This window comes from Asterias rubens, chromosome 22 (genome assembly GCF_902459465.1).
Source record: "Asterias rubens chromosome 22, eAstRub1.3, whole genome shotgun sequence".
Lineage (NCBI taxonomy): Eukaryota > Metazoa > Echinodermata > Asteroidea > Forcipulatida > Asteriidae > Asterias > Asterias rubens.
The window spans coordinates 9,468,461-9,484,128 of NC_047083.1; the positions used below are offsets into that span (position 1 = coordinate 9,468,461).

Genomic DNA, 15,668 nt, shown 5'->3' on the forward strand with positions numbered 1-15,668 from the left:
CATTTCAGACAATAATATTTCATGGAATGTTTTCTACTATCATCATCATTAGACCGTGTAAGTTTAAGGTAAATCTGTTATCTTCACGATGTTTGTTTCTTAGAATTGCATGCATGAGTCAAGTCTAGACAAATGACAAAGATCTACATGTACTTATAAAATGTATTTTGTAAAAATGCTTAACATTGATAGAAAAACAAGATGGTTTCAACTGGGTGAAGGTCTTTCCTTAGTTAACAAAATACTCTAATATACATCAATCAAGACGTAATCGCTTGAAATTTTGTTTTAGGAGATTCATTTGATTGTTGCCTGACCTTGGACTTAACTCGAACTTCATTTGACTTTTCAGCTAAACACAAGGCTGATAAAATTATTAAGAGCTCTTTAAACAAACTTCACAAAGGCTGTTTTTGAAACCAGAGATGCTGGCTTGGGATCTAGATTATGAGGCTATGGCTTGGGATCTGGATTGGGCTACGACTTGGGATCTGACTCCGGCTTGGGAAATGGCTCTAGCTTCAAAAGCATGTAGGCATGGGTATCATATAAGCCAGCAGCTGATTTCATGAAACTTCACGCATGCAAAACGTTTATGGCGCAAGGCTTATACATATATGTATGTAGAGCATTATGCACCGATACCTTTACAACTTCATGTAGCATTTATATTTGGCCTTCAAAAAAGAAGGGGAAAAAACAGGGAAAAAAAACAACAAGAAAACCCAGTAACAGGAACTTATGTTGCCGTGGCCCACACAGTCAACTGTCTTGGTTTTGGCATCTTAGTGGCAGAGGGAGCAATTTCAGCGGTAATAGTCCAAACGGGTACAGACCTTTTTATTGAAAATAGAAGATTTTACTGCAACCACCCTTAAGCGGTCAAATGAAAAGATCGTTTGTGCTGGCTGTTGAAAAGCCAAAACTGGTGGGCTGTTGTGGCTCCAGTGGCATGCCTTTCATGTCACTGTCAGTTATTTGTGACTTTTTCGCTGGTTGGTGAGTTTTCTGTGCAAATGAGAGACCAGTAATTTGTTTGTTTGCAGGGCTCTGTGTTTTGTTGGACGATAGTTTCTTTATAGTGTGTGATGGCTGGTACAGCTTTAGGTTAAGAATGCAAGCTTGGGGGCCCAATAAATTAGAAAATAATGTTCAGTGCAAAGAGACCTTCACGGCCACAATGAAACATTTAAATTTGAATTCCTCAGGTCTACATGTAAAGACAGTGTTGTTTGTCTTGTTGTCAATCGGTGAAGTTCTTTTGTTGAAAGATGGAAAAACACCTTAGGAGTGTAAAATCTCCAAGTGAAGGAATGTGTTAGGAACACTGCCACCAGGGGCCCACTTTCATGGAGCTGCTAAGCACAACAAAATTGTGCTTACAAGAAAAAGGCGATACCAGGGCCCAATTTCATAAAGCCTGTTAAGCACAACAAAACTTGCTAAGCACAGAGAAGTATTGCTTTGAAACAGAAACAGGTGACAAAAGGTCACCAGCCAAAATATTGTACCATTGCTATAAGTGGTACCCTGCTCATTTCTTGCTTAGCAAAGGAACTTGCTGAGGAGAAGAGAAGGGATGGAACAATTATAGCACCATACCTATAGGGTTTACAATGTGCTGTGGCGCAATACACTGGGAATACCATTACCAGGGCGAACCCTTTTCGTTAAGTGCACTTCGGTCCTTTACGTGCATTATACAACACACGTGACCACCAGCTTTATGTCTCATCTGAAGGACGAAGCAATGGCTAAGTGTTTTGCTTTAAGGACACAAGTGTGACTCAAACCCCTATCTCTGCTGAACAGAAACACCAGAATCTGAGTTTGGTGCTCGTGACAGCTCATCCCCCAAAAAACATCATTATTTCTGGTGTATAAACTGCCTCTGGCTCTTTTTTTTTTTGAAGGGTGTCGGGTTATCACAAGCAGCAATCTTGGCAGCATTAACCTTTGACCCCTTAATCTAAACCTCCTAATCTATCATGCTCAGTTCTCTCCCGCCCATTCTGTCTAAACATACAACAAGAGTCCTTCCATCATTCCAAACACTCAGAATGATGAATTGATACCAAAAAGACAGAGCTTGGGGAATTCTTAACATGCTCCGACTTAACCTCTCTCCCCTCATCATTTATCAACTTCTTTTTTTTCATGTTAAATGCACTGGACACCTTTGGTAATTGTCAAAGACCAGTAAATTCTCACTTGGTGTATCCCAACAATGCAAAAAATAACAAATGTGTTACAAAATTTGACTCAACTGGTCGTCCAAGCTGCAACTTGAGAATAATGATAGAAAAACACCCTTGTTGCACATATTTGTGTGATTTCAAATTCATTTATATTAAGGCTTCAGATCTGGAGGCTTTAAATATTTGATTGAGAAATTACCTCTTTATCAAAAACTTTGTTACTTCAGAGGGAGCCAGTTCTCACATTCTACATGTTCAAATACCAACATTTGAGGTTCTAACCCAGCATTAACAACTCAACATTAAAAAGTACAACGAGGTAGTGTGTTTCTTAAAAACTAGAGGATTGGAATGAATTTACTCTTCCAAAAACCAATGTATTGTATCATCAGACATGTACAGGTTGCTTCATTTTTGAAAGGGCAAGGGGAGGGCACCACAGTAGTCATGTTTTCCCTGGTAAAACGCACCCTATGAGGAACTGGATTTGCAAATTTCTGCTGTAGCTCTAAAAGGGCAACAAGGCAATGATCAGGGGGCACTGAGGCAATCACATTAATTGCCTCTGTGAAGTACCTGGCCTGCATCTCAAAATACAGCACAACATCCCCCAAAGCATTTTTCTCTCAAAAAAATAGAATTTAAATTGTGTTTTTCATCACTTGGGAGTGCATTCCACACGGGACACAAACTTAGCGATAATACACACCGAGTTGGACTTAGCCAGTACAATCGTCATAATGACTTGTTGATTACAACTGAACATACAACAAACACAATGTCTGTGAATTTCTCCGCTGGTGGGAAGTGTTGGGGGGGGGCAATTATTTTGAAGGTAACTTTCAGCCGAGGTTCTTTTGTCCCAAATGTTTTAGCTAATGTGTGGCAAGGTACACAACAAACAACCCAGGGGTGTTTGGGGCATGGTTAACTCTAAACACTAAATTCTTCGACTGTTTTTCTTCAAGTCTGTGCTCCTGGCCTAGGAAAAAATGACACGTCTACCAAAATTATTTGTAGGGGCACCTACATTTAGACTTGTTGACAAGTCGTTAAATATTTGTTGCTGCGATAGCGTTCCGACTCTGGCAAGAAAATCATGCCCAGTAGGAATACACAAGCAGAGAATTGTATCCATCAGGCATCTCAAATTCAAATTTGGTGGTATAAAAGCTGATCTTTTTGCATTTAACAACATTACTAAAACCCCTTTCACACAAGAGCAATTTAGCATGGGTCCCTTGGTAAAATGTAGCATGGTTGTAAAATTCACAAAACTTACCTCATGTAAAATCCAACAATTTTTACTACTGTCCAGGTTCTCTTGCAAAATCTTGTAAAACATTTTACAACCATGCTAAAATTATGCAAGAGACTGGGCAGTTTTAAAGTTGCTGTCGTGAATTAGCACTTAATGTACCTAAATGTACATGTACATGTAAGTCATAAAGCTATATTATATTGACTAGAGCGCTAACACCCCGTTATACATGTACACGCACTAAGGTTTTGAAGCCGTGTGGGCGCATCCATGTTTATGTACAAACCAATACAAAAGCTTGAAATTTTGTACGGCAATTGTACGGCTCTTGCATGATGGTGCGTTTGTTCTTTTTTATGTGTCATCGAAGCAAAACATTCAGCAAATGTGAACGCACAATCTGCTGATGAGCGTACAAAACTGCGAGCATCATGGCGCGTATACTGTTTTTAGAACGTCAATCACTGAGTCGAAGTTACGGTTTTCGTAGCGCAGACGTGCGCGAATGGGCAGTCGAGTACGAAAGCGCACACGCCGAATGTACAAAAATTGCGGCAATGTGTGTTCTCTTAAAATTAAAATCGTTCCGAACTCACGCAACACATCAAACATGTCTGCGCTCAGGGTGGCTTCAAAACGCTGAGCAAGTTAGCGCTCTAGTCAATATATATAGCTCTATGATGTAAGTAGATGTTTCTCAAACTTCATTATACTATGGAAAGCTACTTTAGACATCAGACCAATAGTTTTGAACGTCATTCATTTTAAGAGGTACATGTATTACCAAGCGTACACTATACCTTCCCTTAACATTTTATGACACACACACAACTTCATAACGGACGGACAAAATGTCAACTGAAAACTGTTTCTAAGATTACAATTTGATCCTATAAGGAGCTTACTGATACTGAGCTTGGCTCTATAGCAACACTTTCCCTGTGACGACTCAAGGTTTGTGCTTTAAAGGCAGTGGACACTTTTGGTAATTACTCAAAATATTTATTAGCATATATAACCTTTCTTGATAACGAGTAATGGGGAGAGGTTGATTGTATAAAACATTGTGAGAAACGGCTCCCTCTGAAGCAACATAGTTTTCGAGAAAGAAGTAATTTTTCCACGAATTTGATTCTGAACGCACACAACTTCGTGTGACAAGGGTGTTTTTTCTTTCATTATTACATGTATCTCGCAACTTCGACGACCGATTGAGCTAAAATTTTCACAGGTTTGTTAATTTATGCATATGATACAAAGAGAGAGAGGACTGTTCTTTGACAATTACCAATAGTGTCCAGTTTCTTTAAAACAGCAAAAAAATAGAAAATTGCATTATGCTTGGACCCTAGCAGAGTCTTTCTCGGAGGTTAAATGACAACACATCACAAACATGAACAGGTAACAGCAACAGCGTCACAAAAATTGGCCCCAGTTTGTCAATCAAACCTAATGAGTACAGCCATCTGACAGACGTCCCAAAGATTTATAAACTCTTCCTTCACTCCATTAAATCAGAGGACAAACACAATAAAACCCATTGACTTTTTATTTTCTTCGAAGTTAAACAGCCCGTGCGTAACATTTCAAAATCCACCTGGTGTCGACGGCCGATGAAAGGGTCATCGGTTGTGTTTGGGGAACCCTTAAGATATTCATGGACACCCTTAAGATATTCATGGACATCCTATTGTCTCCTCCGACAGGATAAGTTTTCTTTTTTTAATAAGGTTGCCAACACATGCCAGAGAAGATTTAGCAGTCCACTAACTATTTTAAAAACACACCCTGAGATCTACCCAGTCAAGCAAGTGATTTGGCGATCATTCTGGCGTTAGGATGAAATGCTTTTGAAAAGATTGGAATGCTGATCCAACCACCCAGTAGAGCAGACCTGAGCACAGTTTATATTATTTCATAACCGCTGTCTAACTACGTTTACACTTGATCCACTTAAAAACACTTTTTTTTTCTATGGGTCACGTCTTTGGAATGGTTTAAGCAAGTCGATTAAATCATAATCATCTGTGGGTTAATTCAAACGTGCTTATAAAAGAGCTCTCCTCTCCCAGTATTTGACATAGTTCGTTCTCTCTTAGCCTTACTCTTTGTACCATTGCTTTAAAGGCAAGGTACAGGTTTGGTAATTACTCAAAACAAATACATGTACTATCTTAAAAACTGACGTGGTAACAAGCATTGGAGAGCTGTTGAAAGTATAAAACATTGAGAGAAACAGCTCCCTCTAAAGTAACGTAGTTTTTGAAAAAAAGGTAATTTCTCACTAAAATATTTAAAGACTTCTAGTAGAAGTCTTTTATTCCTATCTGAAAGCACACAAATTCGTCCAGCAAGGGTGTTTTTTTCTTCATCATCATTTTCTCCCAACTCCGATGACCAATTGAGCTCACATTTCCACAGGTTTTTCATTGTATGCAATGTTGAGATACACATTATACACCAAGTGAGAAGACTGGTATCTGACAATTACCAATAGTGTACCTTCCCTTTAACAACTTTATTTTCAGCTGATAAAATCGACTCTTTTCGGTCACTAAATTTAGCAATTTCAAGCTACTTTCTTACAACCTTGCTACATACATCTTCCAGAAGAACAAATCAGCCCAGAACATTCCTTTAAACCTTCCGAAATGTTTTCCTAAACTGCTCAAGCAAAACAACACATCAAACCCTAACCAGAGAAAAAAAAAAATACAAGGAACAACACTGAACAATCGGAACAAATGAGTTGCAGCCGGATAAACAAGTTGCTCTCCGCTAAATTTAATCATCGCTCGAACTGGTGTGTGACCAGCCCTGAACAATAGGGGTAACCATTTGCTCACCACTCTCCCCAGCACCCCAAACTGATAAAAAGGTTTTGAAAAAACAAAACGCAGTCGATTCCGGTTGATGTTAGAAAGTTGCTTGAGGATTGTTTTGTTTTTTAACGCATCAATAAGATTCAACAGGCCTGAACGCTTTTCTTCTTTTTCTTTCCTGGAGTTATCATGCTTGATCGGTTCTATTCACAATCTTCCCAAGAAAAATAAATCACAATTGATGGAGTGAGAGCAAGAGAGAGAGAGAGAGAGGGGGGGGGGGGGGGGTGATTGAAGCAGAATGAACTAACTAAACCCTGGATTCCCTTTTCAGATTCGTGGGATCATTGTTGTGGAAGGCCCTTTGACAGTCCGCTTTCCTCACACACTCTCGTGGAGAGTTTGTTCGCCTCGATTCTCCCTGGAGCGTTTAGTGAGAACAATAGCGGCGTAATTCAAGGGTTTTCAAGCAGGCTGCATGGTGCTTTCTCTCCCCTCCACCATATATCCACCTCCCTCTTTGGGCTGCCAGTTGGTGCTGGGCGATTGCAACATGATTATCGATTGCGCAAACTGACTGACAAATATTTCTTAGAAGTCTTGGGAAGCTTTCACACAGTGTGTGTGTGTGTGTTTTTTAAGTACATAATGTTTCTTTGGGAAAGGGTTTTTAGACAAACAAATTTACATTACCCAAGTACAGTACACAAAATGTTTTTGAAAAATTGTTGCAGTACACTTCAATGTAACATACATTGGACACTGTACCTATTGTATGATGTTTGCACAGCCAGCATTATTTGAGTTGCACCAACATGACCAAAGTACAACATGAAGAACATGACAACATTTTTCAATCAAAGTTGGACACCCTTACCGAGTCCTGGCTAAAATTTTGCCCAACACTAAAACAAGTGGCCTAAGACATGTATTGTAGTCTAGTGTAAACAAAATCACATGGGTGTGCAATTTTTTCCTTGGTTAAGTGCACCCTAGCTATGACTGAGGAAATTGTAAATTTTCACTGAGAGCATTTCAAGGGCACCAAGGCAATGACCAGGGGGTATTTTAAGGCAATGACTGGGGGCATGGAGGCAATCGCCTTCGTTGCCTCCGTGAAGTACTAGTCCTGAAAACGATTTTGAAAGAAGATCAACATTTTAAACATTGATTATTCCGACTGGCTCCTCAACAGACCACCAGGCGACCCAATTTAACACAAACAGAGGGTTTCAATAGGGTGCAGTGGAGGGTGACAGGGTTATCGATGAATGGGTGCTTTAGGGTGCTTTTGGGTACCTGGCTACACAAGGAAGCTGAATAAAAGAGGGATGAGCCAGGCGAGTGTAATTCCTGGAGAGGGTGAAGGGAAGGTATTAAGTGTGTTTTTTAGAGGGAGTCGGGTAAACAAGGTTGATTTTCTTTTTTGATTTTTGTTTTTAAAGGCACTGGACGCGTTTGGTAATTATCAAAGACCAGTATTCTCACTTGGTGTACTCAACTGAACAGACATTGTATACATAAAATAACAAACCTATGAAAAAGGCAAGAGGGTAAGCCAAAAATAAAAAACAGACATCAATGTATTTTGATGTTTGTGTAATAAAGGTAGTAGGCCCTAAACTAAACTACACTAAAACATCCCGTAGAGGATTAATGCTCTCTTTCAAGAAAAGAGAATGCGCACTACCCAGCAAAGCTAGTCCGAGTTTTGGTCCCCTTGTCAGAGTTTAATGGCACCCAGTTTGATCGTTTACTGAAATGAACATCATGAAAGGGTAAGGGGTCGATCTCGTAAAACATTTATTTACCATGGATCTTATTGTCCTAATAGTTGACATAAAAATCTGAACCAATTTAACCACCTGGGGGGTTCAGCACCAACTTTAAAAGGGGGAAAGACAGGCATGGCACAGGCCTTGGACTTCGCTCTTGGAGGGACGTAGCAATTTTCCTCTGGTACGGGGCACTTCTATGAGGAAAATGTAAACTTGTATTGAAACTTTGCAAAGGGCACTTTGACCGGCCAGTACATGTATCCTTCATTTTTGAAAGGGCAAGAGCACCGAGGCATTTTCTCCTTGGTAAAGGCCACGCTACAGTATGAGGCATTTTCTCTTTGGTAAAGGACACTCTACAGTGTGAGGAAATTGTAAGTTTCTACTGTGAGCATTAACGGGCACCGAGGCAAAAACCAGGGGGCATGGAGGCAAACGCCTTTGTAGCCTCCATGAATCAGGCCGTGCCCTGGTATTGGTTTCACTGGGTACTAGGCAATGAAAAATTTCACACGGTAAATCCCCCTCTGATCCAATCTCTTCATTTCAAAAGAAGAATGTGCTATTTTTGATAACATTTTACAATATTTTCGCAAACAAACTTGCACCTCTTTTTACGGAATGTTTATATTATTATTATTGTTATGACGATACCATTGACGAGAAAGTTGTTTTCTTACTGAAGTTCTCGCCTGTGTTTGGCCTCCCAAGTTGTATTCACCAATCATTTTCATTCATCAAAACAACTTCACACTCCTGAAAATACTCCCGCAGAAAAAAAAAAAACACCAAAGAACAGGGGAAAAAAACAAGTTGTTGACAAAAACTACACAGTACCCGTTTTGGAAAACTTCATCATGTGCATGTAACGTGTTTACAAAACGCGCCTGGAAGGGTGACGAAAACAAATATGGTTTTATTGTTATTTTGATTTAAGCACGTACATGTACACCCTTTTCCCTTGGGACTATTACTCATGTTGGGATTTGTTTACCAATGTGTAAAAGTGTTGCTCGAGTAAACAATTCCTCTACCCACGCTACATTTTGTTAGAGCAAACATTCTCAAAATAATTTAATTCAAAATAGCTAAAATTTGACAGTTTGTCTCATGAAATGTGAGCAGTATGTGTCACAAATCTGTTTTTAATTTTTTTATATTTTTAATCCCCCCCTTTTTTTTTTTTTTTGGGGGGGGGGGGGGTTTATATTTAGCGTGGTAAACAAAAGGTTTCCAAACCCTTTTATTTAAGGCCCTACCAGGTGAAACAACCAGGTGAAAACAAGTTAAAGAATGTCGGCTCTTTTGGCAAGTTCTTTTACATTTCTAAAGACTAGGAGCTGGCATCATCATGGGAAAAACATCTCCTTGTGTTTTCTTCTAAAACCATCCCATAAATTATGCTGTTAAAAGTTTCCACATAGTGACAATCGTGGAGATTTTATTACAAACACATGCTGCTGTGCTGGAAAAAGCTACACCAGCCATTTCATTCTTGCACAGCTGCAGTCAGTCTGTGAACTAAAAAAAGTATGTATGTTTGATTATATGCCACAGGTTCATGTTGGTTGGTAGCAGCATCAAAGAAAGTGGCTGTTCTACTGTCAGTAAAACATGTTTTTATCAAGTTCCGATTTCTGCATGCAATCAATTACTGTGACCAGTGACAGCTACTATTAAAACATTCAAAGGGGAAAAAAAGAGACAGTTGAATCCCTGATCAAGCAACCATGAAGCAGTGGTTGAAAGTTGCGACAAACACTAAAAATCAAACCAGCTTTTGCAAATAATACGTGGAAATTGAGAGGAATGGATGTTTGGGTGGGCGGCAATGCCAACAGATTTGCGCATGGATGGAAAGCGCAACTTATTGTCCGATATCCACTTTTGTGTGAAGTATAAACTGGCTACGCTTCTTGCGCCGCAACTGATCCGCGGAGATTATGTGATAAAAGCGCGGGATTTCCACATTGTTAATCCGATACTTTGTAAAAATGTATCGAGAAAGAGAGAAAAACAATTATGTAAACGGAGACACAAGTTCTGCAATACTGTTTTTTTTTTTCATCAGGATTTTGATTTAGGATCCAGCGAGCATGACTTGAACACAACAATCTTTATCCGCTCAATAGGTGCTTATTTCTATGCAATTGAAACATCAGTGATTTGTGAAGTTGACAAATGTTAATCCTGAGCTTTCCCCGATACTTCATGAAGTATCAGGCCTGAGGATGAGAACAACCATCTTTACATTTGTAAAAAAAAAACTTTTTGATAAAAATTGCACAATTTCTTTTGGGGTCACTACCAGACTGAACATGTATAACCCTACCTTTAAAATGAAAGGAAAACAATTGTAGGGCAACTCATAGGCAACCCAACCCGCCCAATCAAGTTCAGACTTTTTGAGACACCTGTTTTACTCCTGTCAAAGGTGAACCCAGCTTTTATGCCATTATCTACATGGTGTCATAATGCTTTGTGTAAACATGGAGGTAGAACAAACAAACCTGGCTGTCAATGGCAGTTCATAAATCAACCCCTATAATACTGTACAGAAAGGCAGTGGACACTATATTGGTAATTACTCAAAATAATTATTATCATAAAACCTGACTTGGTAACAAGTAATGGGGAGAGGTTGATAGTATAAAACATGAGCGTAGATTCCGAGAGAGAAGTAATTTTCATCGAATTTGATTTTGAGACCTCAGATTTAGAATTTGAGGTCTCGAAATCAAGCATCTGAGTGAAAGCGCACAACTCCGTGTGACAAGGGTGTTTTTCTTTTATTGAAATCAAATTCATGGAAAATTAATTGTTTCTCGAAAACTACGTCACTTCAGAGGGAGCCGTTTCTCACAATGTTTTATACTACCAACCTCTCCCCCATTACTCGTTACCAAGTTTTATGCTAATAAATTATTGTTAATAATTATTTAAACCAGTGTAATTTTCGAGCACCAATCTTGACAGATGTCCCTACACCTCTCTACAAATACACGTACCTTCCTACTTCATCCAGAATACCTCAAGTTGGAAGTCAACAACCCTAATGTCTCCACGGACATTCCCTTTATACCGACGCTCAGACGACAGAAACACGTACTAGTTTTTCGGTGGCCTTTAATTGGTCATTGATGTCCCCAGCACTAAGCGACATTTAACGACTGACGTGAACTTGTCACTCATCATAAGACAACTTGACACCAAGTCTGTCTCTGATTACTTCTAGATCTGGAGAAGTCTTCAACTTCATGTCTCTTTGTCAACTCAAACAAGGCTCGCCCCCCCCCCTAACCTAGCCTGCTAATACACTTAAAATTCTTACCACATAACATGAAGGTGTTTTTACTTTAACTGTCCAAGTTTAGTAGTTGTCAGAGACTAGGCTCAATACTTCACGGAGGCAACAAAGGCTGTTGCCTCCATGCCCCCTGGTCATTGCCTTGGTGCCCTTGAAATGATAGTCAAAATTTACAATTTCCTCAAAGGGTGCCCTTTACCAAGGAGAAAATGCAGTTGCCCTTTCAAACCGAGGCATACATGCCATTGCCTGAAGTATTCTCATACATGTACATGTCATACGGTGCAGGCCTGTATGTTTTAGAAAGGGCAAGGGCACCAAGGCATTTTCTCCTTGGTAAAGGGAACCTTATGAGGAAAATGTAAACTTCAAGGGCACCAATGCAATGACCAGGGGCATGGAGGCAATCTCCTTTGTTGCCTCGGTGAAGTACCCGACCTGCGGTGTGTCCCAACCCAGGCATAACTTCTGTAAAAATCTTGGCTCAATTGGTCATCAAAGTTGCAAGAAACTAACAAAAGAAAAAGCTGCTTGTTGCACTAATTTGTGTGGTTTCAGGTGTCTCAGTCTGTGAAAGGCTTCAGGCCTGGTGAAGTCTTTCTCAGATTCAAATATTTTAGCATGAAAGTACACCTCTCAAAAACTATTATTTCAGAAGGTGTCATTTCTCACAATGATTTATACTACCAGTAACTCCTAACATAACAAAAAATGACTGCTACCATACCAGTTAAGTTGTGGTCAGTGACAGCATTACATCATGTATGACAACATGATTTATTGTAGACCAGGGAACCATACAGATGTATCAAACTTACTCTTAAAAGTTGCAATAACCCTCGGGCTAAGTCAGAACAAGTTCATGATGTTACTGGATCTATTCCTCTGAGAATTCAGCTCTTTTAAAGGGAGGGTATACCTTCTCTATGGCAGACCATTGGTTATTATTTACAATAAAAAACTTCAAACGGTCTTGTTTTTGAGATCGCCTAAAAACCTGATCAAAATAGGTCACCACACAGCAGGCCTGTACGCTTCGTTTTTGAAATGGCAAGGGCACCAGGGTATTTTCTTCATGGTAAAGCCTTTACTAAAGGGCAAGAAAATTCTGCTCGAGCATTTTGAGGGCCTCAAGGCAATGACCAGGGGGCATGGAGGCAATCACCCTTTGTTAGTTCAGTGAAGTATCAGGTCTGACACAGGATGATTAATCCCCATAGGAAATCAGTGTTCTCTGAGAAGAAGCGTTACGTGGAAAGACTTATCAGATTAAAAAAAATTGAGCATACGTACATGTGACAACTGTACACTTACCACATTAATTCAAAGTGAAATTTTTTCGAATCGCTTTTATATTATATCAAAACTACTGTAATAAATAATAATACTGAAGACTTGTAATGCGCACATACATTATCCACCCTGCTGGGTGGACACAACAAAATAAGTCCTTGAAAACCTGTGACATACATGTAAGATATGTTTTAAGAAGAGATTTGAACTTTGTGGTACAAAGACAAGATCTAAGATTAAGTGGTAGAGATAGACGCGTGGTGCAGCTGAAGAAAAAGACCTGTCGCCCCATGAGTGTCGATACTTGGGTACTGTAAACTACTATTATTGAAACCAAAGGTTTTTATTGGCACTAATTTTAGAGTAAATACTCAATGTCAATGTATAGGCCTACTGGCCCTTTAAAGAGGGGGGGGGGGGGGGATGGAGCGGACCCCAGTGCAGCAATTTATCTCTTCAAACAGTCTGCCAGCCTTGCATATTGCTGTCACACTCTTAAGTTGTAGGGTGTAACAAATTGGTTTTGGTTTACAGATTGTGTTTGTACAATATGGGTCAGGGGGCAATCTACCCCTCGTTCTTCAAGACAGATTTATCAAAATCATTCTGCATACGTTAGTTTAAATTTTCAGGCCCGTTTCTCTTTGGTAAAGACCCGATGGGGAAATTGTAAACTACAGTAGATAAAAGGGCTCCAATCGAAGGCAATTATCAGGGGCATGGAGGCAATCGCCTTCGTTGCCTCCGTGAAGTATCAAACCTGAATTTTGACACAGACAGGATTTGGCGAAAGATTTTTATATCAATGGTGCTGGGGCCAAGAATACAGAGTGGATTGGACCGATTCACAGGGCTAGATTGGTGGGGGTGCTTTTACTCTGAATAGGAGGATTCATAAAAGCTGTGTTCTCATTGGACTTTTATTTGTAAAAAAGTACAGCGACTTTTCTGTAGAATGATAAAATTTAATCCAACGGGGACGCATGGTAGACTGACCCCCTGTCAACTTATCATGACCTGACCGTTATATAAATGTAAAATATAACAGGCCAAAAGATGTCGCGGTGACTTAACAGGGCCGCTAAAAACGCTGTAAAACGTTACAAGCAAACTTCGCAGAATATAAACTTCTCGAGGTGGGAACGCCGATAGAATTATACTAAAACCAGTCAGTTTTTTTTTAGATCAATCTTTTTAAATTTACAATTTAAACTATCACAAAATGCATCCAGGGGCGCACAAGAACAAACAATTATTTGTCTTCGGCTTTTAAGGACCATGAGTCACAAAAGTCAAATTATATGTTTTCTTGTAAAAAGCCCAGCGTGAAATATGCAACTCCCATTTTCTCCAGCCGTGAGATTGGGAAATATAATTGAAACCTGCAGAGAAAGGAACAGGTTTAGAGACCCCTGCTTAGTGCTAGAGCTAGCTGCACAAAATTAGTTTCAACTCTAAGGTACAGAATTGAGGTACATAATAAAAAAATATAATAATTTACCCTTTACGGCTAGCTAGTGTTTAATAGGACATGGTTTTTGTTTTTGGTTTGTTTGTTACTCAATTGAAGTGTTAGCCAGTAGGGATGTCTGGGTGTCTTTTGCAGTTTTGGAGACCTTGTTTCAATTTGGAAACCCCGATTTATCTGTAAAACAGTGTAATTTATCTGTAATTTGCAGAAATCCTGATTTAGTACGAGGCATAAAGTGTCTCGTAAGAAGGTACAGGGTTTCGTGTAAGAAGGTACGAAGTGTCCAAGGTACAAAGTGGCCAAGGTACAAAGTGTCCAAGGTACTAAGTGTACAAGGTACTAAGTGTCCAAACCAAGGTACAAAGTGTCCAAAGTCACTTGGTACCCTGCAAAGGTACGAAGTGTCCCTGGGTACGAAGTGGCAAAGGTTCAAAATCAAAGTGTCCTGACACCGGTTGGTTAGAAGTAGCATGGAGGAAAAATAGAAAGCCATTCACACTGCATGCAGCAGCCAGATGTTCGTTGGTTGTACATATAAAAAATTAACAATCAATACTTTAAATTTAATTTTAAAAGAGCTACCATAATTGAGTAAATGGTGAAGGCATGTCGAGAGCCTCTCAACAGAAACGCTGACAATTTAAAATCAATAATTTCTGGTGGGTTTTAAAATGGGGTGTTACATAAAAAACGTTGTGGCAGTGCATGAATAGACCAAATCAATACAAATCTGTGTGACCACACTGTGTGGCCCTGCCGTACCCACACAAAACTTCACAAGATGTTTTAAAAAGGGGATAAATTTACCACAACTTTTTACTTCATTTTCTGAGGTAAATCGTTCTAAAACACACCACAAAGCGTCACAGGTTTTCTCAACAAGATGTAGTTAACAAATGGATAAGTTTATGGTTGGTAAATATTTTATAAATGGGAGTTTGGGAGAGAAGTTAAAGTCGGCAAAATACAAATTTCAACACCAACTCCACTTCAAAATCAAAGGGGCCCACAATAGCGTGTAGTCGGCCGTTCACTGTTCATTGCACACGGTACGCGGGCAGATGGCGTACTCCACTCGGCTAGCCAGATTTATGACTTCGTAACTTTATACTTTTTGGCTTTTAAGAGAGAGTTACTTACCTTTAAGAGAGCTAACTAGCAAGACGATGCTCAGAAATATCCTCATTGCGGCAATTCCAGCATCTTCGCTCGATTAAAGCAGAAAAATCGTAACAAAAATCCCGGCAAAAGTTCCACAATCTGTAAATTTCAGTGCTCCTCTCTATCGTTCCATTTTGTTGTCCGTGAAAAACTGGTGGTGATTGTGTTGGGTTATTCCATTTTTAAGGGGTGAGATCCAATTTGGGGTAAACAAGATAACAAAAGCGGGCACGACGACGGGGTACGTATTGTTATTGTGTAGTTGCACCTGTATCTATCGCAACACTTCATTCATTCAATAATTAACCACACAACCAAATAATTTCTGAAGTGCTGGTGAGATTTCAAAGCCCCCTCAACTTTGTTTTTTTCAGTGA

The 15,668-nt window shown here is 39.5% G+C and overlaps 1 protein-coding gene across 1 annotated transcript in view; it reads right to left on the minus strand.

Moving 5' to 3' along the window:
• Window positions 1–15,412, minus strand: part of LOC117305141 (low-density lipoprotein receptor-related protein 4-like) — a 51,792-nt gene extending 36,380 nt beyond the window's left edge. Inside the window, exon 1 of the mRNA XM_033789922.1 lies at window positions 15,271–15,412. Coding sequence (XP_033645813.1) covers window positions 15,271–15,316 — 46 coding nt within the window. The 5' untranslated portion in view covers window positions 15,317–15,412. The remainder of the gene's footprint in view (window positions 1–15,270) is intronic.
• Window positions 15,413–15,668: the final 256 nt, after the last annotated feature.